Below are 24,751 nucleotides of genomic sequence, written 5' to 3'. Positions count from 1 at the left end.
TATGATAGGGCTTAAATCCCTACGAATTAACTGGAGCTACTTTCTTGAAAGTCACTAGTGAATCTTTGTTGCCAAATCCACTGATCTTTACTAAGCTCTCCTTCTTTATGATTTTGTAGTGTTTGAAATGCTGACCATCTCCTTTTGAATAATTTCTCCTCCCTGAGATTCAAAACATTGTATTGATGGATCCTTCTCAATCTCCTTTCTAAGATCTTATCTTTCTGAAATTACACCCAAATCCATATATCCAGTTCTCTTAGACCTCCAGTCTCTAAAAGTTCCAGTCCCCTAACTCCAATCACCTGTTGGATATCTCCACAAGGATGTCCCAGAGGGCATCAGCATGTCCCAACCAGAATTCGTTACCATTCCCCTAAACTCTTCCTTTCTCCTACTTTTTTCTTTTTTTCCCTTTTTTCTTTCAAAGTTACTAGCATCCTCCTAGGCACCTGGGTTTGAAACCCAAGTGTCAACTTGGACTCCACATTTCCTTCTCTGCCTGATATTTGATTGTTTAACAAATTCTGTGGCTTCTACATCCATGACATCCTTTTGTGTCCATCCATTTCTCCTTATTGACAACTGAGCCACTCTACTTCAGGTTTTCTTTACTTTTTCCTTGGGCTATTACAATCTCTTGCCAATTGTTTTTTTTTTACATCTGCTTTCTTCAATCCAGCTAAGTTGCTATTTCTAAAGCACTGGTCTGACAGTGTCACTCTCCTATTTATTAAACTTCAAGGGTTCCCTATTGCTTTTAAAACAAAATTTTCAATCTTTTACAGTCTGGTTTCAGTCTATCTTTCCTGGCAAATTATGTTACTTCTCCTCAGACATGTTACATTCTAGCCAAATTAGTCTACTTAATATTTCCTGCATATATTTTATTCTCTGCCTATGTACCTTTGCATAAAGGGGCTTTTGTATGACACCCAAAGTATTTTCTCTTCTTACCTCTGACTCCTTAGCTACTTTCAACACTCGAGTGACTTTTTCAAGGACTTTTTCCTGATTTTCCGAGTTGTTAGTATCCTTTCTGAAATTATTTTGTACTTTTTGGGTATATTTCTTATCTGTGGAGAACTGATCTCAGAGGCAGGAAGATGTGGACTCAAGAACCTTCTCTAATATACACTGCAAGTCTGTACGTTTTGGAACAGGCGTCAATCAGTGTTGGTGAAGGAAGTTTCCTTACTGAAATCAGAGGCCTGGTTCGAATCAAAAAATAAATTCTAATCTTTACTTCTCTGGGAATATGCTGTGTCCCCCCAGGAAAATGTAAGTTTCTTGAGAACAGGGACATATTTCATTCTTTGTCTTGTTTTCTCCTTGAAATCTCTCCATAGACCCCAGATTAAGGCCTCTTTCTTACTTAATTTTTTAAAGAAGTCAATTTTGTTTTTCATAAAACCAAACACATCAAGTTAATATTTCTATTTCTTTTCACACCCTTCTTTGGATAAAACTAGAAAATTACAGAACTTCTAAAAATTAGAAGGACTTCGACATAGGGATGAGTTAGATGGTCTCAAAATTTCCTTTCATCTCTAAGGTTTGAGGATCTCGAGTGATCATATTGTGAACAAAGTTGTTTGGTAAGGATTTAGATGCTTTATCCTTGTTTTTAAGAATGTTTTCTTTTCCAGTCAGAATTCAACAAATACTAAATGCTTGCTTCTTATAAGACATTATGATAAATATTGAGGAGAAGTATAAGATTCATTATTTTTAAAATATCATCAGTTGGCACGAATTTAAAAGAGTTTCATTATACTTTGAACACTGCCCAATTCATCTAAGTACTTCTTAAACGTGTAACTCAGAACTGGATACAGAACTCCCCATTTCATCTGAACAGGGTAGAGTGCAGGATTATCATTTCCCTTAGTCCCAGATATAGTCTAAAATTTCATTAGCTTTTCTGATAATGAAGCAATACTGATTAAAATTGAACCTGTAGGCCACCAAAATCTTAAGATTTCCCTCCAGACAAACATCAGTTTAGACCTATCATATCACTAGACTGTGAGCAACTTGAAAGTAGATGGTTTTTTGTTTTTGTTTTTTTTTGCTTCTTTTTGTATCCCCAGAATTTACCACATTGCCTGGGACATAGTAGGTACTTAAAAAATTAATTGACTACTAACTGACATATGAAATAGTAGAAACTTTATATTTACTACTATTGAATTTTCTTATTTTATTATTTTATGCCCCAAATCCTAGTCTGTCAAGTTTCTCATCTAATATATTAGCAATAATAAATTCTTTCATCCAGATCATTCATAAATATATTAAATGGCATAAAATCAAACATAGATTTCTGGGGTACTCCAGTGGACATCTTCTTCCAAAGTGACACTGGACTTCTAATACTACTATTTAGGTCTGACCATGCAACCATTTCCATTCAAACTGTACTGTTTTCTAGCCCACCTTTCTCCATCTTGTCTACAAGAATGGCAGGAGACGCTGATAAATGTCTTGCTAAAATCTAGGTATCTCTATATGTAGAATTCGTTTGATCTGTTAATCTAATAATCCTGTCTAAAAGAAAAAAAAAAAAGAATCTTAGGTTGGCCTGAGCTGTTCCTGATAAAGCCATGTTTACTCTTTATCACTCCTTCTTGTCTCTATTGATTTTCTTCTAACAGTGCAGCTGTTTTTTATGGAATCTAGCTTAGCATATCTCTCTATCTCTGGGTACATGTATACAGTTAATAATTAAACTCAATTATACCATTAAGGCATAAAATTATACCAAGACTCTGGAGGTATCCTTTTTTAACTCTTTATTTCTCTACTCAAATGTGAAATGGGAGTGATATTAACCACTTTGCATAAAGGGGCAATAAAGGAAAATACTAAAGTATTTTCCAACAATGAGCTGGAATGATACAGCTAATGGAGAATATGTGTCTCCAAATTTGAGAAGGAAATGTGGCTGATGTACTGAATTTCACAAAAGATGTCCTCTTGGAGTAATTTTGTTCTGATCGGACTTAAGTGACAGAAGTTTTGTAAAGTTCAGAGTTGCCAGCTTCTTAAGACTGTAAATTTCTAGAAAATAAGGAGAGTGTGTGTGTGATAGTCTTTAAAAAGAACCTTATATAGGATTATTGTTAGTATGTGCTTATCAATGCAGTTAATGGATAAAGAGCTAGAACCAGAGTCCAGAAGATAGTAATTGGCAAATTACTGGACACATGTATCTAGATTTATATCCAAGACACATAGAACTATACTACACATCTATATGCATATAGATATGATCATTTATCCACATTTACAAACATGGATATATAGCTATATATGTAGATGTGGACATACACAGTGGGTATCTCAAGTCTCAGTGAAGTTTTGGGCTTCCATAACTTATTTTCCACACTGAAAAGGGAGGATGAGAGAGAAATCTCTTTCATTCAGTCATTCTTCCACCCTCCAACTCATGTGCCATTTTCTCATGTGATTCCTTTTCAGTGCAGCCAAACTAAATGACTCTCCATTTCTTTGTCTTGCTCATGCCATTTCCTTGCTCAACATTTCTTACCCCATCTCCAGAATTTTATCTTCTTCCCCAAAATCTTCTTAGATTACCTCAGCTAGGTAAGATCTCTCTTAGCTCTGAAACTTAAGAGTATTTTTTTTTCACCTCTTAGAATAGTCATCGTTTTCTGCCTTGTATTCTGGTTATCTGTCCTTGTTTTATCTCCTCTACCAGAGGAAAAATCTTGTTTTCTACAGTTTTATAATCTCCATATTTATGGCTTTACATTTATTGAATAGATACTCTATAAACATATATTGACTCAATAAAGATAAGTGTCATATATATATAAGTATATATATACTTGTCAAGTATGTATTTGTATTAATTCATGATTAACCAAGATTTTGTTAGACTGGCAAAGAGGAGGAGCAATGTCATGTTCTTCAAACCTGTGCAAGAAATGGAAGAGTCCTTTTAGGCAAAACTTACTTCATCTTTGTGGGAATAACCCCAGATGGCAGCAGCTATTTCAATGGCAAAAATCACCAAGAGGAAGGCAAAGAACTAAAAGACAAAAACGGGATCAGGTATCAGGATTAAAACACACACACACACACACACACACACACACACACACACACACACACACACGCCAAATAGAGCATGTGATTTCAAGATGTGTTTTGTATAATTTTAAAGCATATCCTTTGTAGAATTCTCAATGTGTCCTGAAAAAAAAGGAGGATGGAAACTCTAGGGAATGGGCTTCTGGGGACACAAATAATTAGTTACATGCCAGGAGGAAAAAAAGGGAAAGTATTATAGTAGCAGTAGAATTAAAAGCAGGGGGAAAAAAGCCAAGGATTCAGAAGAGATAAAATATAGATAATACGGAGTTAATAAATTTACAAAATATGGCCACATTTTACTTGCAAAGATCCTAAATCTTGGGAAAAGGGACAAGAAGTGGTAGACGCTGGGAAATGTTAAGGGAACTAGAGTTATTTTTAGTGGAGAGAGGTCAAAGATACCTGTGGATTCAGGGAAAAAAAGCAAACGTGGTCTTCAAAAAAAGAAAAAGCAAAGTTCTGGCACTTAGTTGTCTAGGGGCAGCGATGGATAGATTCCAGGAGGAAAGAAGAGAAAACCAGTTACCACCAGGGAGGAGAATTATGTATAATGAGACTGATCACTCACCACCCCCATCTCTTGTTGAAACATAGGGAGGGCTACTCCTAGAAAGAAAAAATGCTAGGGGAGATATGGAGACAGTTCATTTCCTTGAAGAACCCTATTATTCCAAGCCAAAGAGGGGTTCTGTGCTAACTGGAACACAGAGGATCAGAGCGGGGTGATGAGACAATTTCAAACTTACCAAGCCCAGCATGCACTGTGACTCCTGCACAGCCCCACAGCAGCCCAGGAATCCTACCAGCATCATGAGGGCACCAGCCCCAATCAGGATATAAACACCTAAAAGGACAGATGGGAGAGAAGGAAACACACTATAATTTTACAATCAGTTTTTAGTGCAGCTCTGCAAATAGTTTTTTTTGTTTTTTTTTTAACTTAAGTTATCTACTGATCTGATGGATTTTGTACACTAAGCTCAAGAAAAAACAAACAAAAACCATAGTGAAATTGTAAGAATATTGGATTTAGAGGCAGAAAACATAATCAAATCATTATTGCACTCTTCATTTCTCTACTCAAATGTGAAAGGAGAGCAATATTAACCACTCTTTTACCAAGACTGGCTGGAATGAGAGAGCTAATGGAGAATATGTGTCTCCAAATTTGTAAAAGAAAGGTTTAACAATCCAAGGAAGTGGCTGATGTACTGAATTTCACAAAAGATGTTCTCTTGGAGTAATTCTGTTCTGATCGGACTTAAGTGATGGAAGTTCTGTAAAGTTCAGAGTTGCTAGTTTCTTAAGACTGTAAATTTATAGAAAATAAGGATTGTATGTGTGTGTGTGTGTGTGTGTGTGATAGTTTTAAAAAAGAACCTTGTATAGGATCATCGTTTAGTATGTGGTCATCAATAGTAGATAAAGAGTTAGACTTGGAGTCAAGAAGATAGTAACTGGCAAGTTACTGGACAAATAAATCATTTAACCTTTTTTAAGGTTACGGTTTTTAAAGGTTCAAGGCTCTATCCCTTCTTTTCTCCTCCTTTCCTGAAATGGTAAGCAATCTGCTATAGGTTATACATGGACAGTCACGTAAAACATTTCCATACTAGTTATTTTGGGGAAGAAAACTTGAACCAATAAAAAGAAACAAAGGAAGAGGGAAAGAAAGAAAAATAGTATGTTTCAATTTGTATTCAGTTCTTCTTCTAGAGGAGGGTAGCATTTTTCATCATTTGTTCTTTGGGAATTGTCTTAGATGCCTGTATTGTTGAGAACAGTTTATTCTACAGTACAGATGTTACTAATATTCTCCTGGTTATGTTCACTTCATTCTACATCAGCTCATGTAAGTTTTTCCAGGTTTTTCTGAAGTCTGACTGTCATTTCTTATAGCCCGATATAATCCAGTATAATTATACACCACAACTCATTTAACCATTCCACAATCAATGCATATCTACTCAATTTCTAGTTCTTTGTCACCACAAAAATAGTTGCTATAAATATTTTACTACAAATAGATCCTTCTTCCTTCTCCTTTAAGAAAAAACTGTTTGCAGTAGTACTCCTGGATCAAAGGTTATGTACAGAACTTTATGGTCCTTTGGAAATAATTCCGAATTGCTTTCTAGAGTGGCTAAATTAGTCTACAATTCTACCAACAATGCATTTGTATCCCATTCCATCCAAAATTTATCATTTTCCTTTTTTTGTTGTTAGCCAATCTGATAGGAATGAAGCAGTAGCCTAGAATTGTTTTAATTTTCATTTTTCTAATCAATAGTAGTTTAGAAGCATTTAAAAAAATATGACTATGGATAGGTTTGATTTTTTTTTCCCTGAAAACTGCCTGTTTTTCTTTGATTATCAACTGAGGAATGAAAAATTTGACTATATCTGAGAAGTAAGGCCTTTATCAAAGATTTACTGTAAAATTTCTCCCCACTTTTCTGCTTTTCTTCTAATTTTGGCTGCATTGGTTTTATTTGTGTAGACTTTTCAATGTAATATAATCAAAATTATTTTGTGATGATCTCTCTTGTTTGTTCCTAAATTCTTCCCTGATCTATAAACCTGACAGAGAAACTATTTCATGTTTCCCTAATTTCCTTATGGAATCCCCTTTTATGTCTTAATCATGTATGAGCAAGCACAAAAGTTGGTAATTTTTTTTTCACACTATATACCAAGATGTTGATCTGCACCTAGTTTCTGCTATAGGTTTTCCAGATTTTCCAGCAATTTTTGTCGTCAAAGGTTGGATTTTTCAGTTTATCAAACACTAAATTGCTATAATCACGTACTGTGACCCTAATCTATTCCATCAATTTATTTCTTGGTATCAAGTTGTTGATGAATTTTTTTAAATGTGAAGGACAAGAGAGAGGAAAAGCCCTGACTTTGGAGAGCTTTGCAAACGAAGATACCCATTGACTTGGTGGAATACTGTCCTTATTAGAGACTATAGCATGCTCTAATTTTAAAAAAGGATAGAACATTGTTATTCACTGTCTAATTGAGTATAAAGACTCAGAAATATTATCTGGGATGATTACTATATTATAATACCACAATTTCGCATTCAGGGAGCATTTCTAAAACTTCTCTTATGGTCCAGTAATGTATTTGTCCCTATTTTACAGATGAAAAAGTAGAATGATTTGCCCATGATTCCCTGGCCAGTCTACAAAATGAGACTAAATGACCTAAGGCCCTCTTCTTACTCTAAAATGGTTTATATTATTTTATTTGGATTCATGTATGTTTAGAATGGAAAGCTTTTGGTCATGAATGTGGAATGGAACTTGACAAACAACACCATTAAGGGCTGAAAAGTAACGGGATTTGGAAAGAAGATGAGGGAAATGGATGGGTGCTTCATAGCAGAAGCACTAAGGTTGGTGGGGATGGGGTCCAATCTGGCCATACTCTGCCAGAGGGCCAGGGAAGGAGACGAACTTTTGTGTTTGCTCATCTTGCCAGGTTATTGTATATGCTATTGTTCTCAGAAATGATAAACATAATTAATCACAATTAAACAATTATACATCCAATTGGATGACAAAGGCAAGTCCCAGAACAGACAAAAAAGTCTCATGGGACAGTTGACTTTCTGAGTTGAACCTATATTAAGTCCAAGATACTGTGGAAAAGTAAAAAAAATATATTCTCTGACTGAGCAAGTCTGAGAAATTGGACCTGTGAACTCCCTGGCACAGGGAGCTCCTGCAGAGAAGCTTCATTTACCTACGCCAAACTGGCATCTTCTCGTTCAGTCTTCGAAGGTTGACTGGGGCACGGGGAGATTGAGTTCTTTGGCCAAGTCACAGGGCCAACGCTTAGAATGGGGAAGGAGCTACTCGTCCAGTCTGGCTGGAAATAGAGTTCACCAAGAACAGTGTTAGGAAACAGCTCCCTTACTGTCTCTTTTTGGGATCTGTTTATATAGGTGTTTCTCTCTCATTAGAATGTAAACTCTTTAAAAGAAGGGAGTTTTTGCTTTTTTCTCTTTGTATCTTTAGCGCTTAGTAAATATTAAGACTAGAACTCAGGTCTTCAAGACTCTATGAACATGGCATATGGTGTCTCACGAATACCCAGAATTACATTTAAAATGATAGTTACTAACATGAAAGTAGTGTTGAGATTATGAGACTATAACCATATGGTCATAGAGATAAGACTTGAAAAGAACCTCAGAGTGCTTCTAACTTAGCTTCCTCATTTTTCTGATGAGGAAGATGAACTTCAGAGAGGTTAAGGGATTTGTCTGATCACAAAGATAAAAAGCAGAGCCGGCATTTGAAGTCAAATCCTCTGCCTTCTAATTCAGTGCTCCTGTCTCTACCTAAGGGTATTGCTTCTTTCAGGGGCTTCATGCTTTTATTTATTTTTAGTTTTGTTTGTTCAATAATTTTCTTACTTTCAATTTTACTAATTTCTCCTTTTATTTTCAAAATTTCAGATTTGGTATTTAATTTTTTAAAAATTTATTCAATAGTCTTACTTTTGATTTTTATCCATATCCTTTTATTTTCATAATTTCAAATTTGTTGCTGTTGCTTATTCAATGGTTTTCTTACTTTCAATTTTATTTTCAAAATTTCAAATTTGGCATTTAATTGGAGATTTAAAATTTGTCCTTTTTATAGCTTTTTTAGTTGCATGCCCAATGCATTGATCTCTTTATTTTTTTTCACATAAGCATTTGGAGATATAAAATTTCCCCTAAGAATTGGTTTGGTTGCATCCCAGGCTTCAAGCATTTCATTCATTCCTATGTATGTATGTATTTATTTTTTGCTGCGGCAACTGTGGTTAAGTAACTTGCCTAGGGTCACACAGCTAGGAAATGTTAAGTGTCTGAGGCTGGATTTGAATTCAGATCCTCCTGACTTCAGGGCCAGTGCTCTATCTAGCTGCCCCACATTTATTTCTATTTATGAAGTTTAATAACCACCTCCAATTTATGGATAGGAAAAAAAAGCCTCAAAAAATGGACTTATTGAAGATCAATCAACAGGATGGCGAAGGTTCTCATCCTCACTGTACATATCCAGGACAGATATCTCCAGGCTCAACTCAATACTGAGCCCAGCTTTGCATACAAGCACCAAGATGAGTGACGAGGGACCGGAAGCCAAAAATTCACATTTCCTCTATCTTCAAGGACCACCTCCTATCTGGAATAATATCTAGTCTTACTGCAAAATCCTTGCTAATTATGGTTATAATTTCTGGACAATCCCAGGGTTGGATGGCTTATCCAGGGGTCTAAGTACAATCCCAAATTATATTTAAATGTTGGGTTTCATAGAATCATACAGTGCTGAATGCAATAAGTATAAATTCTGCACCAAACTAGTATAATCATAAAAGATCATAGCTGCTAATATTTTATGATTCTTTATGACAAAAAAATGTTTTCCTCAAAACAATCACATGACAGAGAGAGTACAAATATCATTTCCATTTTAGAAAGGATGAAACTGTGAGTTTAACTGATGCTCACAGACACAAAACTAGAAAATGTTAGAAGGCAGAATTTGAAACTGGGGCTCCTGACTCCAAGTCCGCTGCTTTTTAACCTACTAACAATGCCTCTTAGTTGGGAGTTAGGAGGCTGTAGTTCTGAACTCAGAGCTGCTTCCAAGTTGGCCATCCTCCCCCCTGCATTTTCCTGCTTCCACCTGGGGCATGGAAAGGATGAGTTAAATCAAAGCATTCTGCAACTTCTCTGGCTCTGTTTCACAGCACTATTCTTGGTAAACTCTACATGTCCAGCCAGCTTGGACATGCAGCTACTTCCCGAACTTGACATTATATCATTGCTTGTTTCTAAGAATTTAAATAATACCTTCGCTCAGATTCCTTATCTTGTTTCCGCCTTTCTGGATCTGGACCCCAATTCTTGGGGCTTTCCATCCTCAATCAACTTTCATTTACTTATTTCTGGATTTATTATAGTCTAGATTTATTATAGTTTATTATAGGCAAGCTTCTAGAGGATTAAGGATATTTGACATCCTTTTATCCTTGGATCCTGGAGCCAGTACAAATTTGATGATTCTTTATTGAATTGAATGAAAGGTGGTACAGAATTTGGAATCAAAGAGTTTAAATCCAACCTCGAATACTTAGTAGTTGTGTGACCCCATGTAAATCAATTGACTTCTGTGTGCCTCAGTTTCCTTATTTGTAAAATGAGGATAATAATAATAGTACCAACTTCCCAGGGTTGTTTTGAGGAGAAAATGAGAAATCTGTAAAATGCTTCACAACACATTAAAGTGCTATGTAAATGGGGATAATAATAATAGTACTAACCTAAAGTGCTATGTGAATGTTAGCCATTATTCATAAAGGGAGTGATTAAGAAATTAAAAATAATTTACAGTTTATGAAAGTGGAAAGATTCCTATGAATCTGTTCAAATCCTATTTTAAATAATAGAGAGAGACCATGATTATAGGAAGGAGGATTAATAGAACTTAATGTTTAGAAAACACCCCTATTATTTGGTGATCTGTTCTAGTGGTTAGAAAAATCAAGCATAAGGCTATTCTTTGTGGGGTAGGGGAGCAGAAAAAGTATTTTCAAACCATAGATGCAATTGTCTTAATGGTTCTCTCAATGATTTTTCTTTTTTACTTTGACAGGTATAGAACAGGTTGTTGGTAAGGATGGGGGCTTTTTCTGATTAGTCAGTTATTTATTAAGCATCCACCACATGTCAGGTACTGTGCTAAGTGTTAGGAATACAAAAAAAGACAGAATTCAGACCCTGATGCTCTCAGGGAGCTCCCAGTCTAATGAGGGAGACCCGCTGCAATCGCTTTTAGCCAGAGATGCCAAATCATACAGTAGTCTAATCAGAAGCAGAGCCCCTAGTTAACGTTTTTAGACTAGAGCTAGGTTTTAAAACGGACAGTTTATTTAGTCTCCAAGAGAAATTCCACCCTTATTTTCAACCCCAACTCTTAGGATCAGCAGCCAATGATAAGCTTGTTACAGTTTACAAAACAAATGCATGTTAGCTTTTTGAGTCTGACTCATGGAAAAAGTCATCTGTCACCAGACATTCTCTCCTCTAGGATTACAGTATTAACTTCTGTAATAACCATGTTGTTTATCCCATTCTTTCGAGCAGGCCCTTCAGGCCTCATACACATTAACAGGCATTTGAATTAGGAAAATTCGAACTCTGGGTGTGACAGTTAGGAAATGCAGAGATGGCCATCTCGCTGGGAAGACAGGGTTAGTTTTCCCAGAATCAGCAAAAGAAAAAAGAAAATTTCCTACTTGTTCCTCCTGCTCCCCTCCCTCATTTCCTCTACTGAAATGGTACTTATTTAGCTAGCTGTACAAGAGAATTACCAGATCACCTAGGGGGTGTGTGTGTATGTAAATAAAGCCTAGGAAAACCTTTGAGTTCTACTTATTTGGAATGAATATACTTCTCATTTCTTTCTTATCAGAAAAACACATATTGGGATTAACTTTGAGGAATGACTTTATATATCAGATTCTCTGGAATTTTTGTCATTTGAAAATCAACATCCTTTAGGTGACCCAATGGAATAACAATTTATTGTCTCTTTCAGATGCCCAAAATATCTGGTTCCTGCTCAGGTCAAAACCCATTTTGATAGCAATGATAGCAAACTCTTCCCTAATCCCAATACATTTATTCTAAGCATCATGCTTCTTGTTAGACCTACTAATAATAAGAACTCCTTTACCCTCAGTTGACCACAAGACACCCAGCCATTAGCATGAAACCCTCCCAATACCAAGACCTTTATCCATCACCTATGACCATAGACCTTCTGGTAGGACTGCTCCCACTGTAAGAACTCCAGCTGTTAGGGGCACCCCAAGGCTTAACAGAGTGGACAGCCCATCACAGTCACTATCTACTGAAGGGCCTGGAATATGCCCTGAGAACAATGATACTGATATATTCCTAGATGGCCCAGTGACTTGTTCTGGTCACCCAAATAAGTAACTGGGCTACTCCTACTACTTCAACTGCAAGTACAAGTCAGGGCTCATTCCTGCTGGGATCCCAATTTATCAAGAGTCTTTGTGGAGGAAGAAAGGGTCGCTACTACGTGGACCCAGAGGTAAAGCTTCTGGGTTTATTTCCATGCCATAGGACTTCTAAGAAGTTTCTGCAAACTATCTGCTCCCTAAAATGATAATGGGGGTGAGAAGATTATAACTATAGCAACGTCTCTCTAGCAACTCTACAATTCAGTTGTATTTTTCAGCCCTTACTTAATTGCCAAAACATTTCCAACCCCAGAGTCATACAACACGTCTGGTATATAAAACGTATCTATTACTCACCCCAATAATTAGCTGAGACTGAGCCAGTTTGCTGTTATCATGGACACAAATCACCTATTTCAGCCGTGCCCAGTGATACCCGTGGCATTTGGCATATGTACTGAAGAGAGACTAGGAAACGGCTGGCAGATAAGAAATGGGCACGAGACCAAGTGAATAACTACTTGGGCTAACCTATGGCCACGTCCCACCCAACATGATTTCCCATTATCTTCATTCATATTTGTGGTAGTTGTGCACAGTTAATAGAAAGCTGGCTTCAGGTTCAAAGTCTGCCTACGATCCTAAGTAAGTCACTTCTACCTTTCAATTCTTTTATTATTATTATTATTATTATTTTTTTTTTTTTGCTGAGGCAATTGGGGTTAAGTGAACCTGTCAATTCTTGAAACAATTCCCTAAGTCTATAAAATGCTGGACTTATCAGTAGAGGGAATTTCCTAAACCACTGAATTCACAGATCCAATTTCCCTCTAAAAAGTGGCTGCCTTACAAAAACCTTCATCCTCTCCAGAAGAAAGTAGTATCTGAAAAATGGCACCTGTGATTAGCTAGGAAAAGATGGCAGTAGTCACGTCACGGATGATACTGGAAGTTCTCAATGTTTTTGACTTGCTTTTTTTTTTTTTTTTTTTTTTTAAACAGAGGGAGGAAGATTCTATTTTTGTATTCCTTAATAAACAATTCTTAAACAGTCTGCTTATCCAAAAGAAAAAAGGTTTGGCTTCTTTAGCTGATCTTGAAGGGCCTTTCCAAGAATAAATCCCAGGAACCTGTGAGATTTCTTGGTTTGTTCCTCAACTCCAGTTTCCCAATGGTTGTCCCTTAGGGTTTTGGACTTAGGTGCCCAGGGTGGTGTGAGTTTGAGAAACAAATCTCGAAAGCTTTTAGGGCTGCACACAGCCCACGGCAGCTGATCTGGCTTTCCTAGGGGATAGTCTGGGCTGCTGGGAGTGTATGTGTGTATGTATGTGTATGTGTGGGGTGGGGGTGGGGGGGAAGGAATCACAGTTCCTTCTCCATGAGCGGCAACAAGAATCGGGCTCTTCCCTGGCTCTGTTAGGACCCTCTTTTCTACTCTTCCACGCATTCAGGGCCATTTTCCAGCTGGAGGTATCTCTGCAATGACCCGATGTCTCCAAGTGGAAGTGAGAGAAGGGCTTGCCCCTCAGTGTGACATGGGACTACCTTCCAAACCATAGGGGAAAGGTTTCACGGCAAGGGAATAAGCATTTATATAGTGCTTACTAAGAGCAAAATGTTTATACAAATATTATCTTATTTGACAGATAACACCTGAGAGATAATATTCCCATGTTTCTACAGGTCTCCACCCATTCATTGATTTTACAAAGCAGAAGGTAGCCAAGGTATATCTAAATCTGCCCTTGTTGGCAAATTCAGCCAGCATCCAGGCCACAGTCAATAAAATAAGCATCAGCGATCAGAAAGGGAGGTTATTCATCCTGTGGGGACTACAATGAAAGAACTAAGGGCCTCTTTGGGGGAGGAGGTAGAATACTGGTGTGCCTTTGGGCTTATGTCAGGAAGAGGCATTGAAATGACTTTTTACTTTTCTCTATTGCTAACTCTGTTCTCCCTAAAGTATGGACCAGAGAATGCCAGAGATGGAGAGAAGGAAACAAGCATTTATTAAGAAGTACCTGCTATGGTAAGGGCCAAGCATACACAAATTTTATATTTACAAATATAATCAAGTGGTCCTCACCACCACCTCGTGAGGTAGGTGCTACAATTATTCCAATTTTACAGTTAAGGAAACTGAGGTTAAGTAACATAGCTCCTGAGGGGCAGTATTTCTTAACTCTATGCTCGATGCTTTATTGCCTCTAAATAACTCAAGAAGCCGTCTTGGGCCAATCTATCTTTTTAGGATCATAGGATCCTCAATCTAGAGATGGGAAAGTGTCAAAGGCCTTCCACTCCCTTTCCTTTATTTGAAAGCAAACGTGAAATCTTTAGATTAAATAACTTTGTTCAAATTCACACAGCTATCAAAATTAGCATTAGAAGCAGGACTGAAACTTAAATCCCTTGATTGTAGAGCCGGGGATCTTTCTAAAATCTTTTTGCTGCTTTCAACATTCAAAGAATTCTTCTTGAAGGCTTCAAGTGAGCAGAAACCCGTTTTTGTTACACAGCTGTGTCTGACTCTTCACAACCCCATTTTGGGGTTCACATCTGAGTATGAAGTCTACATTCTTGGAGTCTGATTTATTCCCACAAAATGACTTGAGAAAAGTCATTTTGGGAAAAGTTAAAGTAAAAATTCGGTAATTCTCCAGCTCATTTTACAAACGGAGAAACTGAGGCTAACAGGCTTACGTGACTTGCCCAGAGTCACCTGGCTAGTAAGTATCTGAGCCTGGATTTTAACTCAGGGCACCCTCCAGGTCCGGCATCTACTCCCGGAGCCACCTTGCTGCCCTAAGAACCCGCTTCTATCTATTAGGAAATTTGTCTCCTATGTCTTCTATTCACAGTTCCTGCTGATGCCCTCTGGGGCTAATAGGACAAATTGAATCCTGATTCCACATGACATTTCTTTAAATACTTGAACTTTCTTTCTGGCCTGAAAGAATGAGGGATTTTTTTTTTTTTTTTTTTTAAAGCGAAAGTACTATTTTACAGCAAAAAGAGATTATCTGCCTCCCACCCCCTGCCCCCACCTCCAAAGATTCTTCAACCCCATTCCCCTATTTCCTTTTAAGCTACCTCTTTGTAAACATTTCTCCTGAAGCCAGCTGTATAAAACGGCAAAACAACCCTCCCGTGGCCTCTCCCTCTCTCTCTCTGTGTTGCTAAAAACAAGCCGGGACACTATGGAAACCTGTTCTCTTAAAACTGGTTTTTTGACACTGTGCTCACTCCTCTATTTCACTTTCTTTTGATAGTAGGTGGTACACCCTAAAATAAAACAAAAGACAAAGGAGTTAAGCCCCAGCACTGAGTCTTGTTTGGAATGGAACCAAACAGGCAGTGTAAACAGCCTCCTTCCAGTTCTAACCAGGCTCAGTGGAAAGTCAAAGTCAAAACTCATCCCATTCCGCCAATATTGTTCTCCCCTTCTTTAAAAGACTTCTTTGGGGAGTGAGGAGGCTTGGATTCCATGATAGCCTCATTTGAAAATTACGAAGTTTCTTTTGTTTCTTATGAAAGAAGCCGTCTATTCAAAATATTTAGCAGAAAACAGAACTTTCTGTGTTTTACTTGGAAGTCTGGAAATCCAGTTTGATGGCTCTCAACCAACATTTAACTCGGCCTTACACCTTCTATTTGTGGTGAGGCATTCCATTACATAATGCTTTTTCAAAGTATTTTGAAGAGCTTAAATGTAAGAGGAAATGGACTGAAATAATGGTGAAGATTGGCTGTAGAAAGCAGTTGAGAAGATGCACCTTCCTTTCTTCGCAGAAGAGAGTGTTGGTTTTGCTGTACTGCTTTTTATTCCATCCCCAAAATCTTATTTTAGAATATTTGTTACAAGGGGTAACATATTTGGTTGATAAAATAGCAATAAAAGTTAAGATTTTAAAAATGGAAAGCTCTGGGGTGGAGTTGGGGGGGGAGAAGAGGTACATACATATCCATGTAGGAAAAACTTTCATTTTTATTTGTTCAAATGTCCCCATGAAGTTAGGTGTCAAAATGGATAGAACACTGAGTTAATTCAAGCCTTAGACACTTACTAAGGGTGTGATCTTGGGCCCTTAACCTGTTTCCTCAACTGTAAAATGGAGATAATAATAGTTCCTACTTCTCGGCTCTCATGAAGACCGATGGAGATGATATTTGTAAAAATGCTTAGCACAGTGTCTGGCACAAAGTCGGTGTTTAATCACTACTTGTTTCTTTCTTTCCTATAGCTTTCCATTTAAAATCTTTACCATGTAATACAAGCAACTTAAAACACACATGCTGGGGTTCACATCTGAATATGAAGTCTACATTCTTGAAGTGTCTTTGATTTATTCCCACAAAATGACTTGGGAAACAAATCTGAACTGAGTCTCAGCTTCCCTAACTTGGGGAAAAAAAGGGGACAACAAAGCCTTCCCACTTCCCTCCCTGTCTTTGGATACTGGTAAATACTTGTGAATCAAATGCACTGAGTTATTTGGGTAAAGAGACAGCAGAGTCAAGAAATATTCAATAGGGAAGGATTTTTTCAGCCTTTTAGGTCCAAGCAACCTTCCTGTGACCAATGTAGTATTTCTGGCTCAAAAATAATCCTGCTGCTTCCCAAGGCCTACCTTCAGCTAAACTCCATGATTCCACAAAGTAGTGAAAATTCCACAAAGTGAACTAAGTAAACATAGTTAGCTGCAGAAGAGACCCACTCCCCATCTCTTCCCTGAGAGATCACTTCTCTTCGGCTGGGAGGTTCCCATCCTCTTCCTCCCTTTCTGGCCTTACCTGTATAGAAAGTGGAGTTGTTTTCTTCCTGCTCAAAGATACTCTTCGTCTGAGAATCAAATCTGAGCCATAGGCCGATGGCGAGGACCGCAATTCCTGCGAGCTACGAAAAAAAGACACACCCACATTAATAGCTATTATGAGAATAACACTCCTGAGTTCTGCATTGTCATACTATCAAAATGCTTTCTCCTTAATCAGGGTTCTTTACCACAAGCCAGGGAAGGTTATTTATTAGGTGGCCAATTTTACCCACAACCACTCAGATGAGGATGAACACAGCCGATCTGAAGACCAAATTGTCCGAATGAATGAATATCAAAGAATTAGTTTTGCTCCTCTTAGCCTCTCTTATTTAGCTCTCTTATTTACCTTACTTCCCACCAAACCCATGAATCCTAAATGAAAATATTTTTCTCTAGTAGGGATCCAATAAATATTAACCAATGAGATCATGTTTGCCCAGCTAGAAAAAAGCATCTTATTTTAAAGATGGAGAAATTGAGCCTTGGGAAAATGGAGGATGGATGGCTTGCCCAGTGTGTGGCAACTTGACTATCTTTAGATCACTCTGAGTCAGATTTTCTAGTGCTATGTGCTCCAAACCATCCCTGTCCTGCTCCATCCTAGCTGCTAATTCATTAGAGATCTCTACCTAAAATCTTGACAGCTGGGTGGCTCAGTGGATAGAGTACAAGGCCTGGAGTTGAGAAAACTCTTCGAGAGTTCAAATCCAGCTTCACACTGTTACTAGCTGGTGATCCTGGATAAGTCACTTAACCCCCATCTATAATAATGGGAATAATATTTGTGCTACCTACTTCACATTTTATGAACACCTTACCAAGTGATCTTTGCTATGGATAGTCTTTGCTTGAAATCAAATTTGTCTAGCAGCAAGGGAAAAGGAGCCCCCTTTCAGTATGCTACTCCCAAGTCACATGTATCTTCTCCATAGGGAAAGTTCCAAGATGATTTGGTAGCTTTTTGTAAGTATACAAATCAAACACTGATAATAAATCATAAAGAAATTTATTTTTAAAATTCTTTGGTATACATATAATTTTACCATTTATTAATGATAAAAGCGAATTTGTATACTCATGAGAGAAAAAACAGAGAGGGATTCTTGGATTTTAGTTTGCCTCAGTCTTTCTACTTTTAGCAAAAAAGAATAAGGCACCATTATCTGCCTAAGTATGGTTAAAAGGCCAGAAGGTCAGTCAACTAGTAAGTCTTTATTAATGACCTACACTGTGCTAGGTCCTGTGCCAAGATCTGGGCTTTCAAATTCAAAGAATGAAATAATCTCAACTTGCAAGGAGCATACATTCCAAAAGAATACAGGTACAGTAAGTATAATAACCACAAGTACAATAAGTACAAAGAGAACAAATACAAATAAATGCAAAACAGTTAAACAAGATAGCAATTTTGGGGCAGGGAAGTCAGAAAAAGTTTCCTGTAAAAAATGAAGGCAATATTACCTGCCTTCCTTACTTCAGAGTCCCAGGCACTATATAGGAATATCTTGTTTTAATGAATTTTGCTTTATTGTATTTTGCAAGTATTGTGTTTAAATTTTTTTTTTAAACAAATTGAAGGCTTGTGCAATTCTATGCTGAGCAAGTTTATAAGCATCATTTTTTCCAACTGCATGTGCTCCCATTATATCTCTGCATCACATCTTGTAATATTTCAAGCTTTTTCACTATTGTTTTTCACTATTCTGGAGCCTTTGGTATTACCACTGGAATGGTGTGGGGGCACCATGAATTGCATCCACATATGTCAGCCAATTTAATTCATAAATGCTGTGCATATTCTGACTGTTTTATCTCCCCTTCCCCTCAGGCTTCTTCATTTAACCAAGATACAATACTGAAATTAGGCCAGTTAATAACCTTATAATGGCCTCTAGGTGTTTAAGTGAAAGGAGGAGCCAATGAATGTGTTGATCATTGTTTTATTCTAAGAAATTGCCGGTAGCCCAAACTTCAGCAACCATCCTGATCAGTTAGCAGCCATCAATACTGAGTCAAGATCTCCCACCAGCAAAAAGACCACACATAACTTCTGAAGGTGCAGATGACAGCATTGTTTAGCAATAAAGTTGTTAAGATTAAGGTATGTACGTTGATTTTTTTTAGCCAGTAATATTATTGAGACTACAGGACACCACATCAAAACTTCTTAAACTGTGGGTCACAACCTCAAATAAGGTTACATAATCGAATGTGAAGGTCACAAAAAAATTGGCAATAGTAAAAGGTATCAAATATTCCAAAAATTTAATTTTACATGTAAAAATAAGCAAGAACATTTATCTCATGAGTATACAAATTAGCTTTTATCATTAATAAATGGTAAAATTATATGTATACCAAAGAATTTAAAAAATAAATTTTTTTATGATTTATTATCAGTGTTTGATTTATATACTTACTTTTTATAGCTATAAACCTGGGTTCAGACAAAAGAGGTCACAAGTGGAAAAAGTTTAAGAAGCTCTGTACAATATACTATATTATAGTACATGGTAACTTTTTTATTCACCGAGAAACAAAAAAATTCATGTGACTCATTTTAATGTGACATTTACTTTACTGCAGTGGTCTGGAAGGCACCAGCTAGGGGATTAAGAGACAGTTCTGGAGTCAGGAGGACCCGAGTTCAAATTTGACTTCAGAGCCTTCCTAGCTGCGTGACCCTGAGCAACTCATTTAATCCTGTTGCCTCAGTTTCTACATATGTAAAATGAGCTGAAGAAGGAAATGGCAAACCATGGTAGTATCTTTCAAACCTGTCTATCAAATATCTTTAAAAAAGTATCTATCAAATAGGCTCACAAGGAGTTTGAATCAATTAAACAGCAATAAAAGCCATTCCAGGGTCTTTGTCAAGAAAATCCTAAATGGGATCACAATTGAAATGACTCAACAGCAGGGACTGTTTTTGACTTCCTTTATGTCAGTTAATAAATACTTAAGAACCTACTGTGTGCTTTCCTTTGTATCAGTCAGTAAATACTTATTAAAGGCCTATTGTGGGCCAAGCAGGGACTGTTTTTGATTTCCTTTGTGTCAGTTAATAAATACTTAAGAACCTACTGTGTGCTGTCCTTTGTATCAGTCAGTAAATACTTATTAAAGGCCTACTGTGGGCCAAGCACAGGGTTAAGCACTAGGAATACAAATACAAACATAAGATTATACTCTAAAGGGGAAGACAACAGGTAAAAGGAAGCTAAAATGGGTAGAGTCCAGAGGAATGCAGCCTGGTGGGAAATGAACATGGAGCTGGGCTGGAAGCCTTTCTTAAATGGAGGTTCTGGGAGGAGCCTTCCAATCAGAAGGAGGGGCTAGACATCTTGGGAATTTCCCAGGCTGATTATCCAAGGACCATGATGGAGAAATTCAGAGAAATGTAGCCTGATGGCAAAAACAAAATAAAACAAAACTTATCAAAGTTCCTGGCACACAGTAGGCACTTGAAAAAATACTTGGCTGAGAGATCTCATAAAGGAAAAAACGGTAAGATTTGTCCACTGATCAGATGTGGGAGGGTTCCGTCATATGGAAGAAAAGTTAGGAGAAAAGGATAATAATACAGGATTATGATCCTGGGAGACAGGAAGGATCGAAAGTGTCTTTGCCAGAAATAGGACAGTATGGAAGAAGGGTTGCACAATGTCAACACAAAAATATGTGTTCATGTATTTAAAAAAAAAAATCATCCCCCAATTACATGTTAAAACAATTTTAACATTTGTTTTTAAAGTTTTGAGTTCCAAATTCCAACCCTTCCTTCTCCCTCACTGAAACGATAAACAACTGAAATAAGTTATATATGGATAAGCAGGTAAAAAATTTCCATAATAGTCATTTTGTGTAAGACTCAAAAAAAAAAAAAAAAAAAAAAAAAGGATGGATAGAAAGGAGAGTAAAAAAATAATATGCTTCAGTCTATATTCAGTCAATATCAGTTCTTTTTCGGGAGGTGAGATAGTGTCAAATAAAACTTTAAAAAAAAATAAACATTTTATGACAAATGCTGTTTTAGGAGCTGGAAGGGCCATGAACTTGAAATAAGAAAAAGTCCATGCTTTCATAGAATTTATAGCTTACTATCTCTCTAGATATGCATGTATACATTTCTGTGTATGTATGTACACATTTCTGTGACTCTCAGTTTTGTTCTCTATGAGATAGTTGGGAAAAATCTCTTCAAATAATGTAATTTTGAATGAAGAATATTACATATATGCACCATATGTATAATTACAATACTGCATTATCATGGTAAAATATTGTTGTAGTTTGTCCATTCTCAAACAGGACTGTGAGTGACATCAGGGAGGGGATACCGTGACATGGAGGCGGAACTGAGTTTAAGTGAGGAGGGCTGGGCCAGGTCACCCGCCTCACGTTTTCCTCTGAGCCATCTGGGTGCCGAGGCCAGACAGATATAGGAAGAGTGGAGATAGCCCTGGATGCAGGGGGAGGCCATGGCCTTTTTAAGCGAAGGGCTTCAAGTGTGACTGAGACTGTAACCCACTCAGTGATTAAGGTCAGGTAGCAATTAAGGCAGAGAATTACAACATGGTTAAATATGCCTTTCAAGGGGATCAAAGAAGGAAGTGATTTGAAAAAAGAAGGCATTTTGAATTCATTCAGCAGTGATAGGAACCCCTTTCCTGTGAATCATAGTGTTAAGGTCACTTGGGATTGTCCTTTGAACACTGACTAGTCAACCCCACCACAGGTCAGCAGACTAAATGGTCCACTGCTCAGAATCAGCGCAAGTCTACTGAACTTTGTGATCAGATCTGATAGCAGGAAGCTTGAAGAAAAAGAAAATTAGATTTGAAGGAACAGATGATTTTCAGATCAGCCAAATTGGTTAAATTTTTATTTTAATTACAAATATTCATGCAAAGAGACAATGATCCATGGGCCTGTTTATAAAGAAAAATAAAGCATCACTTCTTTTAAAGAAGCAAAAACATTTCACACTTTCACCCTCTCACCTTGATGACACTGTTTAGGAAAAACAAGATTACAGATGTGGTCTGGATGGGACCAACTAGTTCAACATCCCCATTTCACAGATGAGGAATTTGAGGTTGAAAGAAAGGGAATTGCTTGGGATCACATAGCTAATATAGTTCTGGGGGCAAGATTTGATGAGTCTTTGTGCAGGGTTCTGGCTAGTAAAACTGTGTGAAGATGATTCTTAGATGCCTTGAGAGGCCCCTGAATTGGATTTTAAGGAAACACTTCTGTAACAGGGGAGCTCCCCTGGGATTCTGAGAAAGTTGATTCACTTCTTTAAACAAAGCGGTTCATTTTCAGTACTAATGAAGCAGGAAGGACAGCAGAAACTGGAGGGAGAATGAACAAACTCATAGTGGCTTCTAAGGAGAGAAGGAAAAGTGACAAACAAGTCTCTCCTGGTTCCTTCTTTCAGTCCCCTGGCTACCTTATTTGAAAGGTTACCATCTAAAAAGCAAATAGGATACAGCCCTACACACAGTTATGGGCCCTGGCAGAGGGCTCAGGTTTCTGGACAGACTTCAGCCCACAAATATTTTTCCTCAGTCAGTAGTGCTCTTGTGATGGAACGCAGCTGATAGCCAGGGCAGTGGTGACCTGGGGAAAGACCATCCTTTCCTGCTCTGAACCTCTATTAAGGGGGCAGCCCTGGCTTGGGTCATTTCAAGCATTTTACTTATTAGCAAGCTATTGACTATCCAGTTATAGTGTTTTTCTTGGCATATGGAGGAATATAAGAAAAAAAAATCCACCATGAAAAGATTTTATGTGTTTTTTATTCATATCTCAACACATGAAGATGTAGTTGTGGCCTTGGAAGGAGTCAGGTAGAAATCAAGTTCCAATCCCAGTTTGGCAACTGATTAGTTTTTGTGAATTTAGATAAAATCACATCTCTGTGACTCTCAGTCTTGTTCTCTATGAGACGGTTGGGAGAAGATCTCTTCAAATAATGTAATTTTGAATGAAGAATATTAAGCTTCTCATGGATAACAAACCAAGGTAGAAACAGATTAAATGACTTGTCCAAAGTCACTTAGGTAGCAAAGGACAAGGCTTAGATTCAAACCACCATCCCCAGACTCCAAAATTCAGAGTTTTTTTTTTAAATTTTTTTTTAACCTACAGAGCCACACTGGGCTCTGAGAAATGCTGAGAAGCTGCAAAACCACATTCAGAGCATAGGGGTCCCATTACCTGGGATGCTACTCCCAGAATTAATAGTGCCATTGCCTGTTTGTCTTAAAGTACTTAGTTACAGATGGTTCTGGAGCGGGACAATGACTTATGTTCCAGTCTTTCTGAGTAAACTTAAAAGGAAGTCGAAAAGAAGGGGAAGTGAGAAAGAGTTGGGGTATTTGTGACTCATGAAACTCATAGTTCTAATGGATGGATGGGCAAACTTTGCTTCCTTTTCTAATTGAATTAAGGATCTAAGCCAAATGGGAAGATGCCACGATTGCCACTGAAGACATCATTTTTACTCTAAATCTCATGAAGTTCTCTTCCAGGCCATACAAAGAGGGCTAATGGAAGGTAACAGTAAGTGGTTCCAAAAATAACAAGTACAACATGGCCCCAACACAAAATAAAAGAAACTATACTAAAGAACTTAACTTTTTTCAAGTGCTTACTGTATATGAGGCAAGAGACATCATGGAACTGTGGATAGAGAACTGGCTTTGTGATGGAAACCTGCCTTTGACAAATACTCATTGTGTAACTCAGAGAAGTTTTTGTTGTCGATCCGTGTTTCTGAAGAGAAGCCATAATGACATCATGCAAGATGTTTTGACTTGGTCATGAAGTGGCTTTAAGGGAGGCAGAGTTGTACACATTGTCAGCCTTCCAAAATCTTTCAAGTCCAGTGGCAGGAGAAAAGTCAAGGGGGACGGTGATGGTCCGGGATGCATCTTCAACGTCTGAACAAGCTCGGAGCAAATAGTCAAATAAATTGTTCTCATCTGTCCATTCCACCAAGGGAAAGTCTTCACGAGCTTGGGGAGGACATTCCCTTAACTCACTGATAACGTCTGAGGTCTTCTGGTCACCCTTAACCTAATTTAGCCCATTTGCTAGGTTTTTACCAGGTTCTGGAAGCATTCTAAACACAGGGGACAGGCAGCCTGTGAGATGAGGTAGAACGGCGAATGGTCTCTGGGTCTCAGTTTCTTCATCTGTAGTCTAACCTACTGTATCTAGAGTAAAACAAAGATCCTTTTTGACTTTAGAAAGATATGAGAAATGCCATATTTAAACTCTCAAAGAGTCAAACTGGTACATTCTGATTCAAGCTGCCATTTTGTTTAGAGTCCAGAAAAATACCTGTATTCCCTTAAAAAGAATTTTGTCCTTAAATGAAAAACTCAGTGAATAATAATAATAATAAAAACTTCAGAAAATAAACACATGGAACTTTGAGAGGCTAAGAAATTGCCTGCAGGTGATGAAATGAAACTCGGCTGTGAAAATGACAGCACATAGTTGTCATGCTCCTTAACAATAGCTGATATTTTAAGTTTCTATAGCGCTATTTACACAGATTATCTCATTTTATCTTCCAAGGAACCTTCGAAGTTGGTACAATAGATGCTATTATTCTCATTTCCCAAGGAAGAAAACGAAACTCAAAGGTTAGTCATTTGACTCAACTTTGGTCACACAGCTGATAAAAATGGAAGATAGGATTCAAAGTCAGGCTTCAAATCCAGAATTTACTACATCATCTTTCCTCTCATACTTGTTCCATTATTGTCTGCCATCAGAGCATTACTATCTGT

The 24,751-nt window shown here is 37.5% G+C and overlaps 1 protein-coding gene across 1 annotated transcript in view; it reads right to left on the bottom strand.

Annotated features, from left to right (window-relative positions):
- The window catches only part of CD9 (CD9 molecule), a 63,853-nt gene that overhangs the window by 6,434 nt on the left and 32,668 nt on the right, over positions 1 to 24,751 (bottom strand). Inside the window, exons 2-4 of the mRNA XM_074269041.1 lie at positions 16,918 to 17,020; positions 4,869 to 4,966; positions 3,983 to 4,057 (exon numbers count right to left, since the gene is read on the bottom strand). Coding sequence (XP_074125142.1) covers positions 3,983 to 4,057; positions 4,869 to 4,966; positions 16,918 to 17,020 — 276 coding nt within the window. The remainder of the gene's footprint in view (positions 1 to 3,982; positions 4,058 to 4,868; positions 4,967 to 16,917; positions 17,021 to 24,751) is intronic.

The sequence above is a fragment of the Sminthopsis crassicaudata genome, chromosome 5, assembly GCF_048593235.1.
Source record: "Sminthopsis crassicaudata isolate SCR6 chromosome 5, ASM4859323v1, whole genome shotgun sequence".
Classification (NCBI taxonomy): Eukaryota; Metazoa; Chordata; class Mammalia; order Dasyuromorphia; family Dasyuridae; genus Sminthopsis; species Sminthopsis crassicaudata.
Note: the sequence above shows the minus strand (reverse complement) of the source record. Positions and strands in the feature narration are given on the sequence as shown.